This window comes from Colias eurytheme, chromosome 12 (genome assembly GCF_061535395.1).
Source record: "Colias eurytheme isolate Ceu_HAF_F1 chromosome 12, ilColEury1 Martin Lab GWU primary, whole genome shotgun sequence".
Classification (NCBI taxonomy): Eukaryota; Metazoa; Arthropoda; class Insecta; order Lepidoptera; family Pieridae; genus Colias; species Colias eurytheme.
The window spans coordinates 3541416-3556916 of NC_142991.1; the positions used below are offsets into that span (position 1 = coordinate 3541416).

At 36.0% G+C, this 15501-nt stretch overlaps 2 protein-coding genes and 1 long non-coding RNA gene across 4 annotated transcripts in view; 2 read left to right on the plus strand and 1 right to left on the minus strand.

Moving 5' to 3' along the window:
• The window catches only part of tfc (Brevican core protein triforce), a 72931-nt gene extending 68700 nt beyond the window's left edge, over window positions 1–4231 (plus strand). For both annotated transcript variants that reach the window (XM_090107665.1, XM_090107666.1), the window contains 2 exons: window positions 2057–2165; window positions 3854–4231. In XM_090107665.1, coding sequence (XP_089963791.1) covers window positions 2057–2165; window positions 3854–4104 — 360 coding nt within the window. In that variant the 3' untranslated portion in view covers window positions 4105–4231. The remainder of the gene's footprint in view (window positions 1–2056; window positions 2166–3853) is intronic.
• A 3510-nt stretch (window positions 4232–7741) lies between these two features.
• LOC149903870 (uncharacterized) lies at window positions 7742–9624 on the minus strand. The gene is made up of 2 exons (XR_016457302.1): window positions 8600–9624; window positions 7742–7965 (listed from the first exon to the last, which is right to left on the minus strand). It is a non-coding gene; the product is annotated as an uncharacterized LOC149903870 (long non-coding RNA).
• Window positions 9625–9901: 277 nt separating this feature from the next.
• LOC149903871 (uncharacterized) lies at window positions 9902–12970 on the plus strand. The gene is made up of 3 exons (XM_090108188.1): window positions 9902–10359; window positions 10861–11015; window positions 11832–12970. Exons 1-3 carry the CDS (start codon window positions 9902–9904, stop codon window positions 12968–12970), a joined length of 1752 nt encoding a protein of 583 aa, XP_089964314.1.
• The last annotated feature ends 2531 nt before the right edge of the window (window positions 12971–15501 follow it).

The window sequence follows — 15501 nt, forward strand, 5'->3', positions numbered from 1 at the left end:
AGGTTTGGAAATTTCAATCGATCTAGTTGTTCATAATAGAAAATAGTTAAACGTTGGAAATCATTTTTGACTTAAGTGTATATCAAATGCTTCATACTTGCAGCTTTGTATTTTAATAAGCTCTACATATTATTTGCACTTCGGTCATTGAAAATTTTTCTCAATAACATATTACGTAATTACATTGTCACTAATGATACACAAGTAACTAGTTTTTTTAATGACGAAAACTAATCTTCTGCCACTGTCATAGACCGGGAGATACTGACACAAAATTTCGAGTCATTTGTAACAGGATGGCGGTTCTACAGGGGTCTTAGTACGCAATGACAAAAAGAAAAACGATGGTGTGAACACTGGTACCGGTGGCTTAGTCGCGTGGGCGTTACTCGAACTCGTCGTAAAAATAGCGAAAGTCAAACGATTTGTAACACAAAAATTTTAGAATTTACCGATAGCCCATAAAAAAGAAGTAGGCGGTAGTGTCATGCCATACTTTTCCGGTGTGACTTACAGCCCGCCATACCGACGCAAATGTGTTGATTTAAAAAAAAACAATTCAACCATTTGTACCAGGCTAACTTTTGCACAGGTAACCATCGTCGTGTAGCCATTTACGAAAATCACCATACCATACTTTTCGGACGATTCCAAATGGTCGCCATACCGCCGAAAATCTGCAAACATTTTTTTTTCGACAAACTTTTTGTACCAGTATTGCATTTGGATTTTTGGAGAGTATTTGATAAAATGTGACCATTATTATATTTGCCATACTTCTAGTAGGGGGAAAAAGTGCTGCCATACTTCATAAATAAATTTATTATTAATTTATAGAAGTGAAGATTTCTACCACCTAGATCTTTGAAATTTTGTATTTATATTTGTTGAACTTATAGGAAAGATTAATGCCATACTGTTACAAATCGTTCAAAATACGAATAAAATCATACAATAAAAAAAAATCTTATACACATTCGCCACCTCCCACAGGTATGGCATTATCACACTTCTATTTATAATCATTCAGGAGTTGTTGAAAAAAAATGTAGGGTGTTACGAATGGTTCGGCGAAAAAAAAAAATTTGCAGATTTTCGGCGGTATGGCGACCATTTGGAATCGTATGTATACGATTCCAATCGTATGTATGGCATGGCGATTTTCGTAAATGGCTGCACGACGATGGTTACCTGTGCAAAAGTTAGCCTGGTACAAATGGTTGAATTGTTTTTTTTAAATCAACACATTCGCGTCGGTATGGCGGGCTGTAAGTCACACCGGAAAAGTATGGCATGACACTACCGCCTACTTCTTTTTTATGGGCTATCGGTAAATTCTAAAACTTTTGTGTTACAAATCGTTTGACTTCGCTATTTTTCCGACGAGTTCGACTAACGCCCACGCGACTAAGCCGCCGGTACCAGCGTTCACACCATCGTTTTTCTTTTTGTCATTGCGTACTAAGACCCCTGTAGAACCGCCATCCTGTTACAAATGACTCGAAATTTTGTGTCAGTATCTCCCGGTCTATCAGTCACAGTGAAAGTGGGTCTACATAATTAGATATTTAATGACATTTGAACAACTGCACATAACAAATAATAGGAAAAACATAGCATTTTTTATTACATAACTCAGGTAATAGGTTATAGTTGGATAAGCCTATAAATTGTTTCCATTGTTGTCTTCATTTTTGAAATAAAATTTGACTCCTCGCAAACAAAGAAAATGCGAACAAACACCTACCTACATAATTGTATGTATTTTATACATCGTGCTACTATCATAATTTATTAGTTTTACAATTTCCATATTGATAATTTTCATTGGTTTATTTAAAAAAAATATCATATTTTCATGTGCATATAGCAATAGAGTAGCCTATACAGCATAGAGGAGGTATAACTCCCCAATGTATGCAGTAATTTCACAACTAACTGTTATTTTTTTATTACTTACAAGATTATAATAATTACTCTGTTATATCATGTATATTATTTAAGTAAAAATTAAATAATATAAAGTTATATAACATAATATAATCTATTGTTTCAGGCAAACTGGTTCAAAGCGCAACAATACTGCAGGTTCCACGGAATGCATCTAGCCTCGATTTCGTCACAAGAAGAGAACGACAGGCTTGAGAAATACGTCAGAGAATCAGGTAATATTTATTATTAAGATTATTATCAAATTATACATTGCAATCCGGATAATTGTTGTTTTACCGCTACATTATTGGTGGTTTTCGTAAAGCCGTCGATTGAGTTAAACTAAGATAGTAAGATAACACAATAAAGTGAATCTAATCAAATATCGATGAATGTAATTGTTGCAAATGCTTTCATAGAAATATAGAGCTTCCTTATGAAATTTTCTGAAATGTGGCAAATAAATTTAAAGGCACTTAGGTTTTCATACCTACATATTAATTATAGTATCGTCACAGTATTACCATTATTTCCTACAGTAGTGTGACGAATGTACTTGTGCAGAGAAACGGAGGGGAACTGGCGGGGGTCGGGCGACGCGGGCCGCGTAAAGCAAACACGCTTAGTTTGCTTTACCTAGCGCGAAAGGATGACGCAGTCGTATTTTTTGTGTAATAATTTTATTATACATAGGTACTTACATATTCTATTATGGCGCGCACAAACTGTTCGGTTTACGGATGTAAATCTACATTGAAATTCCAGAAGGAAACAATATTTCAGAAAGATTGTATTAATCGTATCTGTTGAATTAAAATCAAAGCTATGTATATATGTTGTCCTCATTATTTTCTAATCAGATTGTACATCCCAATGCGAATGCATTACTTAGTTAAATGTTATAATATACAATTAAGAACATCCAAAAATAAAGTGTCCACGTAAATAATATTTAGCAGTGCAATATCTGTAATTATATATTTATGAACAAATAATTACATCAGATTTAATAATCGCAATTATTTTGAATGTACATATGAATAAAGATTTCATTATAATATTAAAAATCACAATTGTTTTATTTCCCATTTGTTGCAACCCTAGTGTATTTTCGTGTGGCAGCGTAAGTACCTACGCTGGCGGCGGCATTGCGCGACATCAAAGGCGATTCCTTACTGTAGGAAATAATGGTAATACTGTGGTATCGTCTCTAGCAAATTTCAAAACAGCTAGTTTTTCTTTATTATATTTTTTCATACTTATCAATTAAAAAGTTTAAGGACTAATTGGTAATAATTACTGATCTATTTCCTCTTAAGTTTCATAATTCAAAGAGGATGCAGTATATTGATCTTTAATACGTTGTTACTTGTTATGACAGACATTTTTATGTTCAACTAGCGGTCCGCCCCGGCTTCGCCCGTGGTACATATTTACGTTTTCTCTACATAAAAACCATCCTCGTACTTCAAGGAATATAATAAAAAAAGAATTATCGAAATCGGTTCAGCCGTTCTCGAGTTATGCGCTTACCAACACATTTTGCGATTCATTTTTATATATAAGATTAAATAAAAGGTTAATTTCTTGTAATTGAAGAGATGTTTATGAAATATTTTTATTGCTGCAGTCTATTATAATTGTTGCATTTGTGTATGTATAAAAATAACTGTGTTATGAAGAACTGTCATATATAAAAAGTACTACAACTGCAAAACATCCAAATTATAATGCAACATGTATCATAATTTCCATGAAATATTTAAAAAGAGTCGGTTTTGTTTTTTCTCATCAAAGCATTCCCATTTACAAGAAGAAACTGACTCCTGATCTAGGGCCCCAACACAATTACAGCCATAAACTTTATTTCTCACTTTTACACCACACATTGTAGAGACTAAAATACCCTTTCAAATTGCAGGATATGGCCGCGAGCATTTCTGGACATCAGGTACCGATTTGGCTGAAGAAGGCAATTTCTTCTGGATGGCCAACGGTCGGCCACTAACATTCGTCAACTGGAACGCCGGTGAACCAAACAACTTCAGATACGAGAATGGAGAAGAAGAAAACTGCTTGGAACTATGGAACAGAGACGACAAAGGTCTCAAGTGGAACGACTCCCCTTGTTCCTTCGAAACGTACTTCATTTGCGAAGTGAGGTCCGATTGATAATGTCATAGTGCTGGACACGACATGTTATACAGGGTGGTTACATTTTTAAATGGAAGTTCTAATTATATTTAGTGGAAATGGTTGTGTCGTACATTTTTGTTGCCAATTTTTAACAATACTTTTTTACGATACTGTAACGTCACAAATTATCTTATACTGTTTTGTTAACTTTTACGTGCCGACTCGATTAATAGTTCTATAAATTACTTCTCAAAAGCTGTACATGTGTTCAAATAGTAATTAGGTTTTTATTTAAAGAAATCATGTTTCGTGTCCTAAGCACAATCTTATTACAGTTCATTGTTTTGTTGTGATATAAGAGTAGTGTGCTAGATGTTAATCTTCTATTTCAAGTAATAAATAAGATGGAATAGAAATGATTACGGTCAGTACTCAGTACATTTGTAATTATGTGATACAATTTCTTCGTAAAAGGTAGATGTTGTACGATTGTAGATTAGGTAGGGTTGTTATTTATTATTATTTGATTGCAAAAATACCATCTATTGACTAGGACTACCAATGCTGAAATGAGGATGTAATATGTAACATAACTCTTAAGACATAGACATTTTAAAACATTTTGGAATTCGTCTGTATTTCACAAAATTTCATGTATGCGTAATATAATATTATTATTTCGAGTATTGGTAGCAAACATTCGTCATGCAATGTATATGTATCAATAAAATTAGATTGTGGATCAAAAAAACATATATTATGATAAGTTGTAACGGTCACTGCCTATGATCTTGTTACCAGAGCTCTCGCAGCTCGAAGGACACGTGTGTCCATAGTCAAACTAGTGTTAGTACAAGTTATCTTGTGTAAAAATAGTTTTAAGGAAAAATAAACGAAACTTACGAGTTATTTGTGTTTTGTTTTATTGAAACACCCTGTTGTTAAGGCAAGTGCGAATGACCATAAGAATTAGGTTCCATCACAATTAGTGATTGCCTATTGATTAAGAATTCATTTCGAACAACAAACACATCCTATGCTATAATTCTAATCTAGAGTTCAAACAAAAAATAATTTAGAATAACTTAAAATCAATTGACTCTATTGTAGTCTGCAGTCCTGTACCTAGGTGGTCTTACAATTATTACACATGCAATTTTATTTATAAAATTAATTTAATTAATATTTGGGGGGGCAAGTATCTTGCCTCGCGGCGGTGTTGTGAACAACTCCGGCTGAGTGGCCAGACAGCCGGAGTCTAGGGCGACTGAGTGAGGAACCTACTGACTATCCGAGCGTTGTCCAGCAGGACTGCCCGCTGTATCCCCACTGTCATGGGCTTCACCGGTAAATCCAACCTCCTTAAATATAATTAATATAATTATTATAGTTTATGCTTATTGCAATAAACTAATTAAAGTACACACACACACACACAAGCAATTCATTTTTTTTTAATGTGAACAAGACAGAGCGTTATTCTAAAAAGTTCAGATCCTATTATAACATAAATAAATAAAGCATTAAACCTCCCACATAATAATCGTACATTGTACTGTAAGCCTATTTATAAATAAATGTACCGCGATATCGGCATAAGTTAAATCTCATTTGCGCGCCGGAAGTGGCTACTTACCGTGATGCCGCTTCAAGCTCGTCATTTCCGTCCTCGTAAATAGGTTACTTTGTAAGGAGGTTTCATTTTCCGTTTGTAGCTGAGAGCCTTTATTTAATTAGTTGCTGGAGTTTTTAATGCAACTCTAATGAATATTAAGTGAAACGAATCGGAATAGAGCGTTTTAATTATCGTCATAAATTGTGTTTGATGCAATTATATAGCCGTAAAATTGTCTGTTTTAATTTTGCTTGCAATTTTTTTTGTTATAATTTTTTAAAAAGTAAAATGATAATAAAGTTCTTGAAAGCTCTTGGTGTTTTAGAGGAATAATATTGTATATTGTTATATGATAGCTAGAGAATACTATTCTCCTGCTAAGTGCAAATAGAGAAGGCTTGCACTTAGCAGGAGAATAGTATTTAAGTAAAGGCTCTATAGTCTATGGTTTATGTAAAAATTTATACTATACGTCTATGAATTTAAAAGTAAGTCTGGTTCGTTACACCACTTACCCTCCAGAAAGGCTGAATGGATTTTAATGATAATAAGGCTGTTGGATCTGCCTCCGCCTGAACTTAAAAAAAAAATAAAAAGAGATTTCTACCTGGGTGAAGCCTGGTTATTTGTAAATTGCAGACTATATTATTAGTTACTAAGGATCCTTATAGTTACAGTATTTAAGGATTTTTTCGTTATTCTTAGCTAATACGTTATACATGCAAATAACATATTGGTAAGAGGGTACAAGCATCAAATATTTTGAATATTTGTTCTAGTTCCTCAATCAAACGCGAACAGAAGGGTCACATTGAATATCCATAGGTATATATAGAATGTATATTTGGGATCCGCCTTTAATATCTCCACCCTTGGCCAACATGACATGGGGGAAGAAATGTAAATATTCCATGTTTATTTATACCTTGGTTAGATGTGAAAGCTTGAATTGAAAGAAACGAAATATGTATATAGAATATATAGAATGAAATATGCAATTTCAAATAAATTTTATAAAAATTGAACGTCTTTGTACAATTTTATGTGTCGTACAGTAAAAGGGCTCTTAACGGTCATTTCCTTATCATGCATCAGAATGTAACTTCTTGTCAGAACAATATTACAGAATTTACAAGCAATAGCATTCGCGGTAGTGCTTACCCCATACCGTTCTATACTATCTTATATCTATATATACCTAGTAGTTGATCATCATAAGAATTTCATTCCATCAACACCAAAAACACGAACGTATCGCAATATTCTGTCCAAAACGAATCCGCGTCGACTATTAATTTCCTGAACATGCAATCTACGTCCCTCTTCCTCGCTCAAACAAATCGAGGGGAAGCCATGTGATATTCCGTCGAAATCCAACGTCCAATTCGATCCCTCACAGTCCGCTAGCACCGCATGTTGCCGCAACAAAATCGTGCGGAACGGAGCGTTGCGACTGCGTCATCGCGTCGTCACGTCGCGGCGCCGTGCGATTGGCCGCGGATTGACCCCACTGTCCTCTACTACTTCGACTCGCCACGCAACCGCTGAGCAGGACACTCCCTCACTAAAAATTAATCTACCAAACGCACTCTGTAATTTTAAATATTAAACTATATACGCACAAGTTTATTGTCTTCTTCTTTCGTCGTCAACATTTTCTGGACCTTCGACACCGGATCACATCCTGGATTTTGGAGACGCAATCGGCAAGGAAGTCGCAAAATTACAGTGCAGTTTGGTAAGACGGCCAGCTAATTTATCCAACCCTGTAAAGCTTCATCTGAGTAATACTGTGCTTTGTATATTCCAGAGCTTTTGGTGTTGCTTGCCTCCTCACGTGCCTTTACGCAACCGAAGAATCTGCTTCACGTGGCACGTAAGTACTTGTAGCTTTTTACTTCAGTCATTATGTCTCTTTCTGAGCAAAAGGAGCTTAAGGATTTGAGGAAGAAAAGGGGATTAATCAAATGTAGATTAACGAATTTTAAGAAATATGTTTCGTCTTTTGAAAACGTGGATCTTGATACACATCAAAGGGCAGAACTAAAATTACGTATACCAGGTGCACAAAGTTTAATGAACGATTTCAACCAAGTACAAAGTAAAATCGAAGATCTTGTCCCGGAGTCAGAAACGGATAAACTCATAGAATCACGCGTAGAGTTTGAGAGGGAATATTATGTTGTCCTGGCGATGCTGGACTGCATGGTAAACCCAGATAATTCCGAGGATAGATCTGTTAATAAATCCATTGACTGTTCCTTAGCGCACGACCATACGACCTGTAACAATTTTAATAACGATTCAGTAAAATTACCGACTATTTCTGTACCTAGCTTTGACGGTTCACATGAACACTGGGTAGAATTTCGCGACACGTTTTCATCCTTAATTCACAATTCGAAAACAATACCACCGGTTCAAAAATTCCATTATTTAAAGGCGAGTTTAAAAGGCGATGCCAAAATCGTTATAGAAAACGTTGAATTTTCATCCGAAAATTATCTGGTTGCATGGGAGCTTTTATTACACCGTTTTAATAACACGCGATTGATAGTGCAAAGTCACATTAAAGCAATATTTTCACTTCAAAACGTCTCAAGAGAATCGGCTATTCAATTACACAATTTAATTGATACAGTTTTAAAAAATTTACGTATTCTTAAAATCTTAGGAGAACCCACGGAATACTGGGACACTTTGATTATTTATATCGTAGTTTCAAAGTTAGATCCTACCACTGAACGCGAGTGGGAACAATTTAAAAACACATTTTATAAATTACATAAGGACAAAATTATTAAACTAAACGATTTATTAGAATTTATTAAAGAAAAAGCCGATTTATTAACTACACTATCCGTAAATCACAGTAAACCTAGTATTTCAAATAACTCAAATAAATTTTCTACTTACCAAAATAAAAATTCATCATCCAAAATTCATTGCAACATAGTTTCGGATAACAAACAATCTAAATCGCAATCCAATAAGTCGCGCAGCCATTACAAGTCATGTTTGCTATGTAGCGAAAGGCATCAGCTGTATTCATGCCAGAAGTTTCTCGACTTATCTCCGCAACATAGGGTTAATTTCATAAATGATAAAAACTTATGCATTAATTGTATGCGCCCAGGTCATTTAGTTGATACTTGTCTTTTTGGTCCGTGTAGAAAGTGTGAACAAAAGCACAATAGTTTACTTTGTGACGCAATTAAATTATCACCAATTAAACAAAATACAGTGACGTTAACTACGTACGAGCACCCCTCGCTTACTAATACGCATCCCGTTTCAGTGGTTTCAGTAGATAACGCACACATGCAACTTCAATGTATTAATCACGCACAAACCGTTATGCATACAAAGGATGACAATTCTTCGCAACAGATTGTCATATTGTCTACGGCGATAGTTGAAGTATATAATGAATCGGGTGAGTATTATTGCGCACGCGCAGTTCTAGATAGCGGAAGCGAGCGATCCTTTATAACGCAATCGTTTGCAAATAAATTAAATATACGAATATTACAGTCCACTCAACATATTCACGGTGTAGGTAATTCTATTACGCAATGTTCGCAATCTTGTAACATTGAAATTAAATCGCGCGACGGGAGCTTCACTGCCCGTTTTCAATGTTTGATTTTGCCCCAAATTACATCAAAATTGCCTACAACCACGGTTAATTTAAATCAATTTAATATTCCTCACAATTTATTGTTAGCTGATCCCAATTTTTACGAAAGTCAACCTATTGATTTACTGATCGGTGCTGATTTATTTTGGGAATTAATAACCGAAGGAAAAATGCGCCTGAAAAGTGGTCCTTTCCTTCAAAACACCAAATTAGGTTGGATAGTGTCAGGTGCAATTAAATCTTTTCCGTATACTAGTAATAAAAAATTATCACATATTAATTGTAATTATTCGACATTATCCACGGAAGATGATTCACTCGATAAGTTAGTTAGGAATTTCTGGGAATTAGAAGAATTATCCGCGCCTAGCAATAAATTACAGCAATTATCGAGCGAAGATAATATTGCTTGTGAGGAACATTTTATTCGCACAACACGTCGACTTTCCGATGGTCGTTTCTGTGTTTCAATTCCGTTGAAACAATCACCTGAGTTATTAGGTAATACACGCGCACAAGCTGAACGTCGTTTTTACGCATTAGAGAAACGTCTTCAGCAAAATACTAATTATAAAAAGATGTATTCTGATTTTATACAGGAGTATATTAATTTAGGTCATATGAGTCTCGTCAATACGTATGGGAATCCGCACTATTTCCTACCGCATCATGGTGTGTTTAGGGAGCACGCCACCACAACTAAATTACGCGTAGTTTTTGATGCGAGTATGAAGTCTAGTTCCGGCGTATCATTAAACGACATACAAATGATTGGACCTGCTATTCAAGGTGATTTAATTTCTATTTTATTACGTTTTCGCGAGAATAGGTATGTTGCATGCGCTGACATTGAAAAATTTTACAGGCAATTGAAGATTGCTGAAGATCAGCGTGACCTGCAGCTGATCTTGTGGCGGGATGATCCCTCAGAGCCGCTGAGGGTGTACCGACTCAACACCGTGACGTACGGAACGGCATCCGCACCGTATCTAAGTTGTAGATGTTTAAAGGAATTAGCCAAACACTCGAATATTCCGTATGTAGCCGATACTATTAATAATTGTTTTTACGTTGACGATCTCATAGTTTCATCGAATTCTATATCCGAATTAGAAAATATTTGTAGAGAAACTAGTAGTCTTTTAGATTCAGCATGTATTAAATTACGAAAATGGATTTTTAGTCATAATTTAAATTTAATTACGCCTAGCGTTAATGAATCGCAAACACACGATCTATGTTTACTGAATAAAACTTGTAACAATAAAACTTTAGGTATCGGATGGAATAGTCTCGATGATTATATTTATTATTTCACGCAAATTATACAAAAGAGTGAAGTAGTGACAAAACGTATTATTTTATCGTGCGCTTCACAAATATACGATCCGCTAGGATTATTAAGTCCGTTTATTACTATCGCAAAGCATTTATTACAAAGATGTTGGTTGTTAAAATTGACGTGGGATGAATCGGTTCCTAACGAAATTTCGCAAATATGGGATAAATTTATAAATGGATTATCTTTTCTGAGCAGTTTACGAATACCGCGTCACGTTATGTGCATTGATCCAGTGCGAACCGAACTACATATATTTACCGATGCTTCACAGGTCGCGTACGGAGCTTGCGCATACGCTCGTACGATCAATGCAACAGCTGATGTCACAGTGCGCTTGATATGTTCGAAGGGTAAGATCGCGCCGACTAAACCTACAACTATACCTAGATTAGAGTTGTGTGGTGCGCTGTTAGGTGCACGATTATATTATAAGCTTATTGGATCACTGCGTTCAAACTTTAATAAAATTGTATTTTGGACAGATTCAACTATCGTTTTAGGTTGGTTAGGTATGCCTATTAATTTATTAAAACCTTATGTTCAAAATAGGACGGCAGAGATTCACGAGCTGACCAAGGAACATCCATGGCGTCACGTCGCAGGCAAGGATAATCCAGCCGATTTAGTCTCACGCGGGCAAAGTCTAGAAGCGCTTAGCTCCTCATCTTTATGGTGGGAGGGTCCGTTATTTTTACATAATGTACATTTTGAATTGTCCGATTTAAAACATTCCAAATTAATTAATACAGATTTACCGGAAATTAAATCTACAAATATTTGTTGTCACATAAGTAATAATTTAAACGATAATTTAATTATTTTTTCTCGATTTTCACAATATAATAGACTTAAACGCGCAGCTGCATATGTATTACGTTTTATTAATAACGCGCGAAATAAAACTAATAAGTGGACAGGTTTATTATCAGTCGAGGAATTAAATCGTGCTGAATTAACGTTAGCAAAGTTGAGTCAACAGGAATCGTTTCCCGATATTTACTATGCGCTTAAAAATAATAAAAATATAACGAATATATCAGGCTACAATCAAATTTCTAAATTAAATGTATTCTTTGACGCAAATAATAATTTAATTCGTGTAGGTGGGCGTATTCAAAATTCGCCAAATTTTAGTTTTAATAAAAAATTTCCTATTTTAATCGCAGCTAATCATCATTTTTCACTTTTGCTTTTTCGGTTCGAGCATGAACGTTTACTCCACGCCGGGCCACAGCTTCTACTGTTTACGATCAGAGAGATGTGGTGGCCGGTCGGCGGCAGAAACCTCGGTAGGAAGGTGGTACATTCGTGCATGCGCTGCGCACGACTGCAACCGACTACGGTCGCGCCTATAATGGGGAATCTACCGCAGGAGCGTCTGGACCCAGGTTATCCGTTTATACGTTGTGGTGTCGACTACGCTGGCCCAGTGTTCACGTTGAATCGCAAAGGCAGAGGTGCTAAGTTGCAAAAATCGTACATATGCTTATTTATATGTTTTGTTACACGCGCGGTTCACTTGGAACTTGTTAGCGATCTATCGTCGGAATCATATCTATTAGCTTTGAAACGTTTTATATCGCGGCGAGGTAAACCCGTGACTATCTTTTCTGACAATGGGAAGAATTTTGTCGGTCTCATGAATGAGTTCAAAAAATTTTTAGCTACCTGTTCTGATGAAATTAAAGCATATGCAACTTCGCAAAATATTAATTTTAAAATGATACCTTTTTACGCTAGTCATTTCGGGGGATTGTGGGAAGCTGGAGTAAAAAGCTGCAAGCACCATCTCAAACGTGTAGTAGGTAACGCACATCTAACGTTCGAGGAGTTTAGCACAGTATTGACCCAGGTTGAAGCTGTCCTGAACTCCCGTCCTTTGACCCATCTTTCCACAGATCCCAATGATTTCCTTCCACTTAGCCCTGCACATTTCCTGGTTGGTCGTCCGCTGACTGCACCTGTAACGGCTGAGCTGCTATACGACGTGCCTGAGCTTCGTCTCCCGAGGTTCCAGAGGGTGGAACAAATACGCCAGCACTTTTGGAATCGTTGGTCCAAAGAGTATGTCTCCGAGATGCAAACGCGAACCAGATGGCACCAGCACAAGGGGGAGCTCAAGGAGAACACGCTCGTTCTCATTAAGGACGACCGATTGCCGCCGTTGAAGTGGAGCTTGGGGCGCATCCACGCGACATATCCGGGGAAGGATGGAGTAGCACGAGTGGCCGACATTCGTACTGCAGACGGCATCGTGCGTCGGGCGTTCACTAAAATTTGTCCGCTTCCTTCACCAGATAGCTGATTCTTCGCTTCGTGGTCGACAGTTCGTTGGAACCAGCACGTTCCAAGGCCGGGAGCATGTTGCCGCAACAAAATCGTGCGGAACGGAGCGTTGCGACTGCGTCATCGCGTCGTCACGTCGCGGCGCCGTGCGATTGGCCGCGGATTGACCCCACTGTCCTCTACTACTTCGACTCGCCACGCAACCGCTGAGCAGGACACTCCCTCACTAAAATTAATTAATTCTACCAAACGCATTCTGTAATTTTGAAAAATAAATTAATACGCGCAAATTTATTGTCTTCTTCTTTCGTCGTCAACACCGCATTAAATTAGCAACGCTCGCCACAAGGCACAAATTGACACGATGTTGCTATGATAAAATCATCAGGCGTTCGCAAAATTTGTTAGAGGTATAAATCGTAATCGCAAAAAGTTTTTGCAATAGTTGGAAGGAAATGATCGTATTTATTTATACGGAATGAAATTAATAAATTGTTTTATGACATATTTCGAATTAACAAACATATTAGCTGTGAATAAATAAATGAAAACGAACCGAACGTAAATTGTGAAGCTCAGTTACAATTTAAATTCATATTTGCTCGTATTATTAAAAAACAGTACAAAACCACATTTAACGTTTCACCGCGATTATTTTTAACCCACAGAAAGCCGTCTGGGCCGTAGGTGTAATTATTCTTGACGCCATTACGGGGAGGAAACAAACGCGGTTCCCAGTTACAATGTGGCCCTTATTGAAGTTATGACCTTTGCAAATTGTTACATTCTCACGAAGGTCAATAATTGTTGGCCAAATTGTTATGGCTTTATTGTTGCCTTTGTTCACGAACTTATTGTTTGCCTCTTTAATAACGGAAGAAGCAGTGAATTTTATTACATAAATGATGATATACTAATTTAATGCTAATAATTTATATATAAAAAAAATTGTAAGTGAACATTATTATCATCGAGTCAAAGTTAAGATTATTGCTTTTTAAAGAACAGATAGAACAAAATAGATTGGTGAAAGAATTATCAATATCGGATAAGTCGTTTTAATTTAATTAATTGCATAGAACCAAGCTGTAAATTATGTACTTTTGAAATTAAAATGATCCATTCTTTTTTTATAACCCCACCAAATCATTTTCTAAATCGTACCACTTTTGCCATACTTACGAAAACTACCTGTTTAGAAGTGTCCTCAAAAATCAAGGATTTAGCTGTAAGCAAGGACATTCATAAAACCCAACAACCAATCAAACCACATAGCACCGTAATCACAAGCTTGACCTGAAAAGGCAAAATTCAAAACGCTCATGTACTTCTACATAGAGTACATAGACTATAGAGCACAAAAAGTATGAGTTCCATACGACAATGTACTGAATAGTGCGTTACTGGGGGAAAAACAACCTCTTCTACACGTTTTGCCTGTACATTCAATGCTTTATGTCAATGAATGGGCTATTTTGATGCTCATATGTTCGTTTAAGCTTCAATTATTTCAGAAACCATGTTGCAATTTACGTGAATAGTTTTTAACAAAAGAATAGGCACTAAATAGAAAACTAAATAAAAGGTATCAAATGTTAATTGATGTCGAAGAATATAAATTCCAAAGTCCCAGGATTTTACAGAATAGCACCTGACCATAATGATAAATTGGAGTTTTTGAATTCAATAGACGGTATGCGCCATTTGTGATTTATGTGATTTATTCTAACGTGTGCAGCAATTTTGTGCCTCATTTGCTTCGTATTCTACTTCTTTTAAACAAATAGGGGAATCCTGACTTTAAACTTCTATGCAGCAAAAGAGCTATGCTAACTGAAGCAACATATAACGAAAAAACTATACACAAACTCACTTTTTTTTCAGTGTACATAACTACGTGTAGGTTCTGAAAGTATCTGAAGCAGCATTAGGGGTTCCCCAATAAATAGAATTATATCATGATATGGATAAAACGAGACTCTACATTCATATTTCTGTCGTACCTATTACTTATATAGTAGTGTAGCGCATAACATATAAGTACACTATATGTCTGTACTATCTGTATAACATCCAATTAAATTATTGCCCCCTCCGATACGTTACATAACTTCAACTAAATAGGTAACCTACATCACAAAGAAGTGCAATGTACGTTAAAGTCGCGTTACTAGGCGACAGGCATGGCATTCACAATGCACTACTGCAGGGTTCGAAACACTCAGCATATTGCATGCTTGTAGGATGCTCTTGTGGACGTTTTGCTGCTCGTATCATGATTTCGTTATAGTTGCTTTTTTTGTAAATTGTGAATGCAGTGATGTAAGGATTGAGGATCGATATTTGGTAATGGCTGAGCACAGGTATAGGTACCATATACCAATACCATTTAAATAAATAAAATTAAATGTAAATAGAAATACATAAATATATATATATACATAAAGGTTTAATGATGAGCAATACCTATGCAATGCGAGAAATATTTATTTTCTAATAAATTAAAAATGTAGAGCAAAACAATTCTCAAACAGTCAGATTGTTTGAGAT